The sequence below is a fragment of the Pleurodeles waltl genome, chromosome 3_1, assembly GCF_031143425.1.
Source record: "Pleurodeles waltl isolate 20211129_DDA chromosome 3_1, aPleWal1.hap1.20221129, whole genome shotgun sequence".
Taxonomy (NCBI): Eukaryota; Metazoa; Chordata; class Amphibia; order Caudata; family Salamandridae; genus Pleurodeles; species Pleurodeles waltl.
Genome location: NC_090440.1, coordinates 1,772,341,373 through 1,772,355,446, shown reverse-complemented (window position 1 = coordinate 1,772,355,446; position 14,074 = coordinate 1,772,341,373). Strand labels below are relative to the sequence as shown.

At 41.1% G+C, this 14,074-nt stretch overlaps 1 protein-coding gene across 1 annotated transcript in view; it reads left to right on the top strand.

The window, feature by feature from the left end:
* The window catches only part of KCTD18 (potassium channel tetramerization domain containing 18), a 122,017-nt gene that overhangs the window by 4,729 nt on the left and 103,214 nt on the right, over positions 1 to 14,074 (top strand). Inside the window, exons 3-4 of the mRNA XM_069225773.1 lie at positions 8,080 to 8,182; positions 12,104 to 12,374. Coding sequence (XP_069081874.1) covers positions 12,125 to 12,374 — 250 coding nt within the window. The 5' untranslated portion in view covers positions 8,080 to 8,182; positions 12,104 to 12,124. The remainder of the gene's footprint in view (positions 1 to 8,079; positions 8,183 to 12,103; positions 12,375 to 14,074) is intronic.

The window sequence follows — 14,074 nt, the reverse complement described above, 5'->3', positions numbered from 1 at the left end:
TAGCTTTTTGCATGTCGCAAACAGCGACTTTCGCTGTTTGCGACGTGCAAAAAGCACATTGCGATGCACAAACCCAGTTTTGCAATTCAGTAACCTGGTTACCGAATCGCAAAACGAGTTTGCGACTCGCAATTAGGAAGGGGTGTTCCCTTCCTAATTGCGACTCGCAGTGCAATGTAGGATTGTTTTGTGACCGCGGGCGCAAACCAATCGCAGTTTGCACCCATTTCAAATGGGTGCTAACACTTTAGCAAAAGGGAAGGGGTCCCCATGGGACCCCTTCCCCATTGTGAATGTCACTGTAAAAAAAATTTCAGAGCAGGCAGTGGTCCTGTGGACCACTGCCTGCTCTGAATAAATTAAACGAAAACGTTTCATTTTTCGTTTTTGTAATGCAGCTCGTTTTCCTTTAAGGAAAACGGGCTGCATTACAAAAAAAAAAAAAATGCTTTATTGAAAAGCAGTCACAGACATGGTGGTCTGCTGTCTCCAGCAGGCCACCATCCCTTTGAGGGCCACCATCCCTGTGAGGGCCGCCATTCGCAAGGGGGTCGCAAATTGCGACCCACCTCATGATTATTCATGAGGTGGGCATTTGCGAAGCCCTTGCGAATCACAGATGGTGTCAGGGACACCATCCTACATTCGGATTTGCGACTCGCAAATTGCGAGTCGCTCTGACTCGCAATTTGCGGGTCGCAAATCTGAACCTACCTACATGTGGCCCCAAATTCTTAAAGAAAGTCACAAAAGTGCACCCATGGTATATGTTGTACCCCTATAAAATATTTGTGAACTGTATTTTAGCATGGGTAAATACAATGTGTAGATTTGCTCATGTGAAAATCTATTGAGCATTTGCAAGTTCATTTTCCCTCCAGCCACTTTCTTCCCAACCCTGGAAGAAGTTCTAATTCTGCCATTGTCAGGAGTAAATGTCCAACCTTTCTTATTATGGGAAAATATTAGAGAGAAGCTGGTGAAAATCTTTAAAACATGCAGGTTAGTAGCTTTGCAGACTCAAAGGCATTCCAGCCCTGGAACTATTGCTTACTGCTTCCTCCAGCCTCAGTATGCAGATCTGCAGAAAGGTGGCAAAATAAGGAAATTGCTACAGTAGGGATTGAAACTGCAAGTATTTAAGCCCTAATATGGTAGTAGCCCTGGCATAATCAGAGAGGCTATTATCAGAGCTCTTACATAATGAGATTGCTGCCATAATTTGTCACCACACTACATGGCACCCAGGGGACAAGTAGATCTTTTTACAGGACAAGTAGATTTGAGAAGCAACCAGTCTCCTGGACAAGTAGATATTTTAATAAATTCCACACCCCTGGCAAACATGGATCATGCATGTGCACCATGACCTAGACCTGCCTCATGGTAATGCGGTCTTGTTGGCCCGGGAGGGGCACACCAGGTGCTACCCCTATTGTGGTAGAGGGCTACTGTCCTTGCCAGGAGTTAAGTGACATGAGCGTGGTGTTGGTAACACCCCTGTTTTTTTTTCATAAGAATCAGTTTGAAGAGGCCAATTTACCTTTGTTATTGGAGTGGTGCCTACCGGCCCACTCAAGTAAACTTCAGTTGCTGTATACTTAACTTGCCCTTTGCCTACACAGTGACTGTGTGTAGCCCTGGGCAGCCTGTGATGCTAGCATGTGTGTGCTGGGAGCTATATGTGCATGTTGACATGGAGTCCTGTGTGTTCCATTTTGGGAGCCCAGGGCTTCAAAAGGCTAGTGTAGGTGATGTCTGCAACCGACGGAGGAGAGATGTGGATTGCTTACATTCTTGAGGCTAAAGTGGGAATACCCACGCTGGAGAAGGGGAAGCAGAGCATCCTCTGTGCACAGCAATGATCTCTTTTATTCCAGGAACAGTTTCTGGTCTGTGGACCGGGACTCATTGTAAAGCAAGATGGTTGGTCTGATAAGGTTGCCACTGTAGGACGAGAGGATCATGATAGAGAGGAAGGGTTAGGTCTTTGTACCTTTTGTGATTCCTGGTTACTCTTGGCCTCTGTTCTGGATCAGTCAGACCTGGAACTACTACTGTGTCAGACTGTCCCTCTAGCAGAGGACAGAACAGGGGACAGGCACTTTAGAGAAGTCTACACCCACAGCAGGAATAGCAAAGGACCATGTATTAAATCAAGTCAGTGTCTGGATTCACACTGTAAAGGTAGGAGCCTGTGTCCCACAACTTATTCAACAGCACTGTTCGACAGTAGAGTATCACCAGCAGTGGAGAATTGTACCAAGACTTCTGGCCGCATGAACCAGGACTAGGGCTGAAGATCTGCTAGTCCCACTGCTGGGTGAGTGGTTATCAGCTGCTGAAGTCAACGCCTTGCCAAGGCCAGCAGACTGTATGAGGAGGGCGGCACAGGGAGAGAGCGAGGCTCAACAAAGGTCCTATCAAGTGGATCCCGGTGAGTGTGAGATTCCTGGTCTAATTGGGATAGCTTGTGAGAGTGTAGGCGACCCACCAATTCTTGGAAAGTTGGCAACCCCTGTGTGCCAGGCGAGGGCCACTCTAAAACTAGGGCTATCACCATTGTTCCTGCAAAGTCGTCAATCCCTTTTTTCCAGGAGGAGGCCTCAATGAAACTATTACTGCTGCACTTGTGCAAACAAAATTGGCGACCCCTGTAAGGGCACCATGAAGGCACAGCCGTCACCCTGGACCATTGTACCAAGGCTTGTGAACAAAACATACTGTTTGCGAAGGAGCTGTGGAGAGGCTATCAGACACTGACTGTCCAAAGACTTAAGGAGGCCTAACACATCATTGGGGAAAGACCTCAAAAGTTTGCCATCTCTCGGCATTGTAAGGCAGGAGCGCACAAAGACTCCCCCCCGGTCCTGCCACACCTCCCAGCTGGCATCGGGTCAGGTAAGACTGTTCAAAGCTTTTAGGCCTTGCATGAACTTAGGGCACAGCGAAGACAAATCTGACTCACAAGGACCGTCTTAGGCTGTGTTGCATGGGGCATATGTGGGCCACATCTGAAAGTCGCCTCCATTATTGAATGGGGAATAACCAGTTCCAGTGGAATGGACCGAGGGACTCTGAGATACCACCCAGGATGATGCTAGTGCACCAACATTAAGAGATTAGATACTATTTAGTGTGTTGTCTTTATGCTTTGTTTGCTTATATGAATTTTTCATAAAAGCAGATATTTGGACAATCGGCTGATTGCAGTTAATGTTTGTACTTTGAGTCTTGTCTGTATATGCCTCACATCTACTTCCCTCTCTAAGAGCCTTGGACTGTTTGGCCCGCACTACCGCAGACAGTCAAGTGTTGAAATGAGTAATGCATGGCCCAGTTACTCAGGGCCTAAAGTAGGTCAAGCCCCTGGACAGCAGGAGCAAAAGGCCACAACCTCAATAGGTAGGCCCAGTAACTCCTGCCTACCCGTGACACTCTGTTTACACCCGCTGACCCAGCAGGAAACTCGTAGTAGGTTCTGTGGGAAGGGGACCACACTGGCAGTACCCTGACCATGGGACTTCGGCAGACGGCCTTTTCTATCCGCTGAAGTCCTAATTAGGGCCATGGACATCCTAATAATTTACGTTTTTAGACCTTGAAAGCGACAAAAATGGTTAGGGATATACAGTAAGAATGAAAAAAAAAATTCTTGGTGCATACTGTTTTAACAAGTCTAACAGGTTATAAAAGGATGATTTGTAGAATGATGTGCACCTAAGTTTCCATGGATGATTAGAAGACTGAGTGACATTCCTAAAACATGTCGGCATGTTGATAATGCTTACTCCTGTTGCACTTTTCAAACCATGTATTTGGAAAAGTAGTATGTTATGTCTTCAAATGTTTACTATTCAGATGAGCTTGGCCTAATATTCTGATAGACATTTGAACTGTGTTAGGTATCTACTGTAAATTTCCTGCATCATTTACAAAATGATGATCTGTTCACATGAAATAGCCTTATCTTGTCTTAATTATATAGCATGTTCTCAGTAATTTCTTCACAAGAGAAATAAGTGTTGGTGGGGGGCAAGGAAACATAATGTAAGAGGGTTATGCATTGGTACTCTGTAGTGCACATCACCTCTCCCAAAGTGTGCACTGTGCTGCCTTCATTGGTATACCCTTATTAACTAGATGGACTTTGGTACATTAGAAGGTCTGTTTGTTGTGTGCTTATCTCCTCCAGTAGTTCGATCTGGCCCTCGTGGATGCAATCCCTAACTCCTTCGAATGGTGAACTGTTGTGCAATGCCACATCTGCCGGCACCCAGTCCCCATACCAAATCGCTCACCCACCCAACGCTTTGGTTGGGACCAGTAGCCTCTGTGCATCTTACATACTGTACACTGCAATTACAAGATCTCACTGCCTGCCTTTCTGTGTAACCCATCCTAATCAACACTTGTGGGCTTTCTTGCTAATCAGATTAATTTAGCACACAACTGGTGGTGGGGGGGTGGAAGTAGGCCTGTGATAGGCTTTTACCCGATCAATTACCATGTAATGCTCTGATCAGTGAAGGCACATTACATCACATTACAAATCATAACTTTTTTTTTTTTTTTTAATCAATACCACCAAGTTCGCTTAGTCCTGCTCTGTTAAACTATACGGATGCATTTGAGATAATGTATCTGTATTTATTCTGGAGTCTCCCTCTCCATCATGTGTCACCTGAGCAGAAATGAACAAGAGGAACTGCCACTTATTTGAAGATTTACGTTGTGAACTTGATCAGTGAAAGCATCATGATTCTTGCTTCATATACATAAGTACTGTGTTATCCACGACTTTGGTCCTTTCAGGGTTCTTTTTACTCCTCCTAGTCATTAGGGCAGAGTTGCCTGCCAAAGGGATATAATGTAGCTAATTTTCTGTGATGTCTGCCCCTCTACATTAAAGTATGCTGGTTGGAGGCAGGTAAGACTGGGGAACTCAGGCCTTACCACAGAGTTTTTAGGCACAACAGGCCTATCAGCCTAAAGAAAGCAACAGTTCACATTCCAATGGGGTTCATTTCATGTTCTCGAGTGAATTCTCTGAATTCAAGAAGAGTTCTTAAAGTCTGCGTCCAACGTAATGGAGTTACCTGGAATCTGCAAGTCTGTCTTCTGTGGACACCGTCTAGACAATCTTTAGACCAATTAAGAAACTAACTAGTCTCACAGGGTTGCAAAGTTTTCAAAATGCACAGGGATGGCGGGTGGTAAGGGGGGGTGGACTACCACCCACATTCAGATTCCTTTTGGTGTGCATGGACAGAAGTCCTCAGAATGGCTTCCTGAAAGCATGCTTCCACGCTCTGTTCCTTTTCTGGTTAGCAGTCTGTTTTCCCTTAGGGGACTCACGATACGTGCAAGCACACTGGATGTAAGCCCATTTTGAACATGAGTCATCAGAGCTGATCTTTGGTGTTGAGGTGGGCAAACATAGGGGTACATTCCTCACAGTATAGCACTCTCTTCTCCTGTACCAGGGCAAAGATAACGGGGTGTGACCTGCCAAATCCCCTACAAGACAGAGGGTCATGCAGATTTTTGACACAACATCCATGTGAAACTGGACTTGGGCACAGTTGCTTCAAGAATATTTTCTAGGTGTCCCTGTCGCAGGTCATATTGTGCTCCAGTTTTTATTCTCCACCTGTGGGAATGGGAGATAAAAAAGCATCTTCAGATTTTTCGTTAATATTTTGGGGTGGGGATACCAAAAGTGTTAGAGGATAACTAACTTCATTGATGTATGGTATACATCACAACAGCCACTCTTGATCGCAAATGTTCAGTACAAATAAGGTCTAAACACGATTAAATTGAGTATTACCAAGTTAAAGCATTTTAGATTCGCCATGTTTAAGATTATTATTATTTTTTTTTTTATTGATGTCAAATTTAAAGATTAGTTGGGACAAGAGGGATTACTAAATATTTTAAATTTCACAAGCCATTTTATGTTATGAAGAAATAAAGTGACCAAACATTGCTGGTATTCCACAAAAGCATTTATGCGCCATGACGTGTTAAGGGTCATTTCTGTACTTGGATAGTGTTTAAAGGTCTGGGAATATTCTATCCAGAAGAAGAATGGAAACGTCTGTGTAGATTATTGTGTACAAATTAAAATATTTGATGTCCACGTCACAGGTGGATCTTATTTGGTCTCCAGTAATGATGTTGAAATTGTGGTTGTTTATAATTGATTTTTGGTGTACTTGTAACAAGGAAAGGGATATTTTGGGTGTTCTGGGCAATTTGTCTTTGAGTTGCAACAGAGTTAAAGGACTTTGGAAAAATTTGATAGTATTACATGATAATAGGCCCGTATCTCATCACATGTCTCCAATTGTCAATTTAGAACTTGCTTCCTCAGAAAATCTGCCATAAAAAAAATAGGATCATTGAGTTTGGTTAAAACTAAATATTTTTAATAGCCCGGACATCCAGTTGGATGCCATAGTCCACCCTTCCGTTTTTTGTGGTTATTCTCAACTAAAGTTAGACAGCTTGTTGAACAGATTTTATGATGAGACCTGATTTGGAACTTGCAGTTGTCTCTGAGCCCCTGACTCAATTAAAGATTTGGCTCCTTGCTGTACTCCTACAGGTAGTCTGGCAGGCTCCTTATAGCTTGTATGTTTTTTAATATTCCCAGGAGTTGAAAATCCTGCAGGGTCAAATGGGAGTCATATATTTTGTGACAACTCACTGCCTGCGCTATTTTGCACTGCTCCTTTGATCATTTATTTTTTACAAGTAAAAGTTTATGCAGCCTGTAATCTCGGGTTGTCTGCGAGCAATAACTTGCACATTGAAGGTATAGTTTTCCTCCTTCAGGCTATTTATGCACTGCTCCAGCCACATAACTGCAGGTCTTCTTGTTCTCTTTGAAGACCTACCACATATCCATATCACTCCTCAGGCTTCGGTCTGCCCCAAATGTTGAAACATACTCCATGTTTGCCTTCATAAGTACAGAAACTCCTTGTCCAATGTTCAGGTCATGGATGAGGACGTGATAATAGAAAGGTTGATGGCAGCAGGTCTTGGGCTGTGAAGGCAAGGCAGACTTAAAACTCAGTTTTCAGTACCATAATATTGCCTCTCCTTAATACTGATGTTTGTGCCTAAAACAGGTATTCAATAGTAGGCGTGTAAAAGAAATCCCTAATTTTAAACACTGTGAAATAAAACAAAATGGGACTTGTTTGTACCTCTTCATAGCGTATCTGAGGAAGGTTGGTGTCAGGATGGTGTTGAACTGTGTATACTGTGGTGCCCTTAGGAGACTGCCTAATTTCACTCATTCACACTCTTATTGGAGCGTTTTGAAAATTGTTAAGATAATTCAGCTTTAAATGAGCCCCAGGTCTAATATGACTGGAGCAGGAGTGGTACAGCCATTTCTGTTCATCCTTTTATCCAGATTAGTAGTAGGCCTTTTTCTTACCAGCAAGTGTGTTCTTTAAAACCAGACTATGATAAGGGATCTAAGATGGCGCCTGCTTTCTTCCTGTGTCTTTTACTGGGGAGATTTTTCTCCTGCGTGGATTAACATGCCCCAAAAGCCAAGGATAGGATGCGTTGGTTGTGCGGCTGCTACAGCATGAACTTCCTTGCAGCACCTTACATTCTTCACCTTGTGGCCTCAACCTAACAATCCATTCCCAGCCTTTTCCTCAGTAAATGAATGTAGTTGCCAAAGATGAATGTTTTTGCCTGGTCCCTAGTTTCTGGGTTCCACGCGGGTTCTAGCAGCCTCAGTTCTAGGGCAAATGCTACGATGGAGCAATGCAAAGAACTTTCCTTTTCAAATAAATTTCACACAAATGCAGATAAAATAATTCATCTATATTTGCGTGGTCCTCTTCCTCTACCATGCCATTTTTCTTAACCAGATTTACATATCTGACACGGATTGCATATTCTGATTGACCTCCTGATGAGGGGTCGCCTCTTGTCACCAGAGGTTAGATCCTCAGTGTCATTTTTTTCTGATAGATGCTGTAGTATGTTTGTAGTCGTATTTGTTATAAATATGTTGTGTTTTTTATTTATTTATTTATTTTTTAGGTATGGCGCTTTGTTGCTGAAAAACGATGAAGAATTTCATGGTGGACTTCAGTAGAACATCTATCAAGTCCGCCCTTGTTTTTTTTGAGAAATCATCCTACAGGTTTGCATGGATTATGTTTCTGAGCATCACTCACATTACATCTAGAGGTGGCAGTATCCACAGTTTCATTTAGATGTGCCGTTTCTATGTAGTTCTTCCTAATGTTTTATATAGGTTCACCAATACTAGCAAATCTCCAACTTTGATAGAATGGCAAGCATGTGTTTTTTTTTTTTTTTTTTTTTTTAATGGGTGGTGAGTTAGCTAGAATTTTATTAAATATATGCCTATTCATACACCAGACACCTAATGCATGGGAGTTCCTTAGCTATCAGTTGAAGGATATACTTTTTTTTAATGCTGATATAATGAAGACTTAACTTGAATTGGACATGGGGCTATTGTGCATTGAGTATCCATTGATGAAAGGATCGCTTGGCACTGCCCAACAAATAGAAGATTATGCTGCTGACATTTGACCTGAAGTTTTATTTTATCATTTAAATATATGTGCAGATAAAGTAGGCATTATTTATTACCAGGTATTTTGTCAACAGAAGTATTTTTGTTACTAGTTTTGAGAGTGGGATGGTGAGGATTATACTCACTTTACAAATGTATCTAAAGTTCTCACCAAAATGTTACTACTTTTAATTGTTAAAGTTAAGCACACAAGGGAGAACAATCGGTTTGCATTCAGATGATCAAGGATTCGGCATGGCCAGTGTACTAAGAACCTACTCTGTACCTATGTTTTTGCTTATATCCGTTAAAGTTTGTGTTTATGATCTTCAACAGTTTGACAAAAGTTGAGAGGCTGTGATTACCAGGCTGAGTGGAGATTACATTAGTCAGTCAAAGTGTAGCTCGAGAGTAAAATGTCAGTGTTATATACTTGGACATTACAAAGTCATCGGGCATGGTGCCTTGATAAGTGTCATCCTTTAAATGTAGTCACTTAGACATTAGTTGCAAGTGATATATATTAATTAATAAATGATTGAAGGCAGGCCCCATAAAGTAATGATTATTGAAATTGTCTTTCATTGGAAGGCAGCAGTGTTGTTTTGAATGAAGCACCATTATTGTGTACAGTTGCCTTTGACTCATGTCTTTTTCAGATGAGCGCAAGAAACCAACATAACTAGTATAGACTGCAAATACAAAACAATATTTTAATATCACAGTGGGATCTGAGTTTCTTTGAAAAATGAGCAGGCCAAAGGCACATTAGATTTAAAGGAGATATGTGTACAATAATGTACTATTGCATAGCGTTACAGCTTAGTCATGCTAAGTACAAACTAAGTTTGCTGATTCTGATTTGTACACAGTACAGTCTGTGTTGTTCTCATAGACCAACTATGAGAGCACTTCAGGCTGTCTTCGAAAGCAAGCTGTGGCTATCGTTTCATTACCAGGGGAGTTGATGTAAGGGCCTGATGTGTGAAGGCATTTCCGGTCGCAAAGTCTGCAGATTGGTTTGCACCTGCAAAATACTTTATTGAAATGTACAGAACTCCTTCTGTGAGTCACAAGTCATTCCGATGTGTACCAAAATTCTATACCCTTTCTGATCGCAAACACAATGGTGGATTGGAGTGAGGGGGGGGTAACCATGATACCTTACCTCTTATAGTTGCAATGTGCAAAAGGAGTTTTGTACATTTCAGTAAAGTATTTTGCAGTTCTAAACCCATCTGCAGATTTTGCAACCAAAAATGCCTTCTTATCTATCTATCTATCTATGAAGGAAGGAACCATTTATGTAAAGTGGTTTCACCTGTTTGTTTCTCGCAAACATTTTGTGCCATGCAAAACGGTGTCCATTTTCAGTGGCCGTATGTTGTGCCTTTAAAAATGTTTGTAAATCAAGGTTGATTGGCTTTTTGCTATGGTGGCAGCAGCAAATTGCACATATACATGTTAAACAGTAGGCATGATAGGATGGCCCCAAGGCTTTGCTGACTGAAACAGACTGATAAGAAAAAGCCAGTGATTGATCTGTGACCGTGTTTGGAGGGAAACAAGTGAATGCAGTCTAGCTGAGGTCAGGATGTACTCACCCATTTGTCTGATCCAGTGTGTCTTAGTTAGCAGATAGTTCAGTTTCAGTGACTGTGGAGCTGCTGTGGCTTCAGCAGATTCTGTTCTCTTTGCGACCTGTAATCCTGAGTAGTGGTAATGTAGGGACATGGTTCAGTACATAATCATCTTTTCATGAGTTTGCTGTACTGAGAGAGGTTAGAAATCAGCAAGTGAGTATGTGACAATCTTCAGATAAGTTGCTGTTTTTTTTTTGAGGTGGCATGGTGTCTGCTGCGTGAGGACCTGGACGAGTCCACATAGAAGAAAGCCATTATTCCAATCTGTGCTGTCCAGTTGAGTGAAAATGTGAATTGTTTCATGCATTGGGTGTGGCTGGCCAGGTTGGACCTCTTTTCTTGGAGGCAATTCTCAACATTGTTTCTGTCTTCATGGGCTTAGCAGTAGAAAGCTAGATTGTAGGTGGAGGAATGATAAGGTAGTGGGGGGCTTCTGTTCTGCTGGAGAAGTAGTTGCCTGTTTTTATTTTTAATTCAAGAATCTCCAGTAAGGTTTCAGTGATGTTGCTGTTCAGCAGTTAGCTTTCAGTGCATCTCTATTAGAGCTACCTGGTGAATGTTGAATATCTCACTGTGTTAAGTGGGCCCCTCGCTTATGCATTTTGAGGGGAAAGCTTTTTTTGTGGTTTCATGGTAGTCTTGCTTTTGGCATCTTATAGCAGATCTTACACTCTCGACATTACAACTTAGGAACTGAACATTTCATCTCCGTGATCTCTCCTCTGTGTTACTGGGTAGCTTGAAGCTGCGTTGTTTTTGAAGTTTGGAGTAGTAGATGTGTTATGGTGAATGTTACTGACAAGGGCTTCTGAGTCAGGAGAGTTATTTTAGACAGCAAATATTTAGTGTCAAACTCAACTACAATAGTATTATGTAGTGGCCTACATGAATTAGATATTTTTTTGCTTGATGTCCGGATAAGGAATGTTTTTGGCTGACTCTTTGAAACAACATTGGCTAATGTGCATCAGTACCTGCATTTAGAAGAAAGGTAACTTTTCGTCTAACTGCAGGAAGTGATGCAGATTAGAAAATTAATATTTTTCAGCTGTAGTATGTTTACAGAAAGATTGAGTTGTTTGTTAGTCTGTTGCAAAAATCCAGTTTCTCGAAGATTTGGTATCTTTCCATTGTTGAACTAAAATTGAATTGCAAAGGTTACACAGAGCATTATCCAAGGAGTTAGTGAGACGTCTTCTTCGGGTGACTTTCAAAAATAGGTTTTCAAGGATTAAAATAGTAGAATTGGAGATACAGTTAGTTTGGTTCATTTCATGCTTCGCCACTTTTATTTGTTAGGATGCAATGTGAAAACCATTTACACATATGGAGCAAAGGCACTAGCACATCCTTGTAAAATAATCCTACATTAGTTTGTGTTTACAGATCGTTTGATGCTGAGCATTTCCCACAAACAGATTCCTAGTGTTGGTAAAGCAATCCATGAAAAATGAACATGCTGATTGCTACAGTACATATTGTTCAGATTTATGTGAGTTTCATGATCTTTGTCCCAAGTCTTTGCTGCAATTGCTTCATTCTATGCAAAGTAAATTCTTTAGCTCTACTGATCATTTCATGCACGGAAAACGTAATTTGAAACACAATTAGGAACGCTACAGGTCTTATAGTTCAAATATGTTCGGAAATCGGGCAAATTGCTAAATAAATATGTCGAGGGCAGTTCTGCGCAGCTGTACCAATGTGAGTAGAGTACACATAGCTTCATTTCTGAAGCCCAGTACACTTGGGCTTTACAAATCTAGAAATAATAAGCTTTTACTTCCACTCTAAGATTTCCAGTGAGTGAACTTGTCAGTGTTTTGTAATTTAATATTTAGGTCAGTGTTTCAACACTTTGTTTCTCTGTTCAAAGGTAATCCAGACAAGACATCAAATGGAGTCTGTCCAGCCCCCCTCCGGCCTGTCTGTGTGTGCAGTGAAAGGTGATGACCATGACCTGCCTGCTACGAGTTCAGCAGTGACCGAAAATAATGGATTTGGTCAGGATGACATTTCTGAAATTCTGCAGCTCAACGTTGGAGGCTGTATTTTCACTGCCAGACGGGAATCTCTTTGTCGCTTCAAGGATTCTATGCTGGCAGCCATGTTCAGTGGTCGTTTTCCTCTCAAGAAAGATGAACATGGTAAACAAGAAACAAAAGTAATGTATTCAGTTACACCAAAGTATTTATGCATCGCTCTGCTACAGTTCACCTCAACCACACAGTGTTAATTATGTTTCAGTAATTGGGAGACCTGTACCTATAAAGAATGTGTAATGTTTCCTCATAAGTCAAGGTGTGACGTTACTACTCTGCTGCAGTAATATATTACATTGGAGGTCTGTTATCTGAGTACAAGATAATAGATTCAGAAAATCTACCTGAATTAGTAATTGTCACATAAATGCCGAAGGTATTAATTTATATTCTGAATTTTTTCATGCTAACTCTATATATACATTCATAGTCCCCATCTATCAAAATACCCCTTTCCATATTTAAAATGTATGCTGCAAGTTACATTAGTGAGCAGAGCCCGTATGAAGTTACAGCTTGTGGCGTGTAACATCCTTATTGCATATGTTTGAGGTGGGGAATATTTTATACAATATCTTAGATGTTTGCTGCAATAAGATAAACCAGACGTTTGCTAGTAAAAGATAACTTTTCCAGTATTCCGTCAAACTATCTTGTAATCATTCTGAACTGTTCCACAAGTTAGCTGTCCAGGACGGTGAATGAATTGGTAGTCCCTTGTTCTATTCGCCCATTTTCTTAACCTTTCTGTTTGGTGGATCGATACAGTGAGTACGCTTTACTTAACAGATGCCCCTATGAAAGAAAGATAAGATGTGTTATGGTTTTCCAGAGGGACACCCAAGAATTCAGTTTCTTACTGTCTTTCTCTGGCTCCCAATTCTCTCCTTTAATCCTTGCACTCCTCCCACCCATTCTGTTCTTCTCCTGCTTGCTCTTAGTACCATATCTTGTGGAATGAGTGATCAAGCGAGGGACAAAAATTGGCTGTGTTGTGACAGTTGGGCATAGAGATTATTAACTTGTACTTTTTGTTTTGTTGACCAAGAACATCCTGTTATGCTAAAATCGTGCTACAAATGCTAATTGGATGGGCTGGAAAACGAATCCAAAAATGATTGGCAAGCTGTACTAATCGATCTTCAAAACTATTCTGTGCCCTTTGGCAGAAAACACAGTATAAAGTTTTTTTTTCATTATGCCTTCATTCTCTCATTGCTACTGTCCTCATCAGTGGTCGGTTATTGTATAGCCATAGAAGAGGCAGGGACTTTTTCCCTCAATCCTAAATCATACTTTTTACATATATCATTTTGTTTTGTACCTTCAGTGTTTTGTTTTACGGGCGAAAATAGGGCTTACACTGTTCTCATGCTTTATTCATATAAAGTATTTATTTAAATTATATTGTTAGATTACATTGAAGCTCAGTAGCTGCACCTATGACCATATTCAGTTAGCAAGTATAATGGTCCAGCAATAGCTGATGTTTTTAAGATGTACTGCAAAATAACATGCAAGCATTTGTATTTGAAATCGCACTGCTTAGTTGCTTGTTAACATAAGTGTTTAGTTCATTCATTCAAAAGTAACGCCTACGTTCTTGGGAATACCACAGTGGCGTGTTAGCTTGACAGAGAACTATTCAAGAAATTGGGAGTTAAGCTGAATTGAACCCCTAGTCATATACTAAAGTAGTGGCCCTCTGGATCATTGAGTTCAGCCGAATTTTGAAGAAAGAGAAATGTTGCATAACTTTAATTAGGGGTTTTGCTTGGTGACTTAATATAATAAGCATTATAACG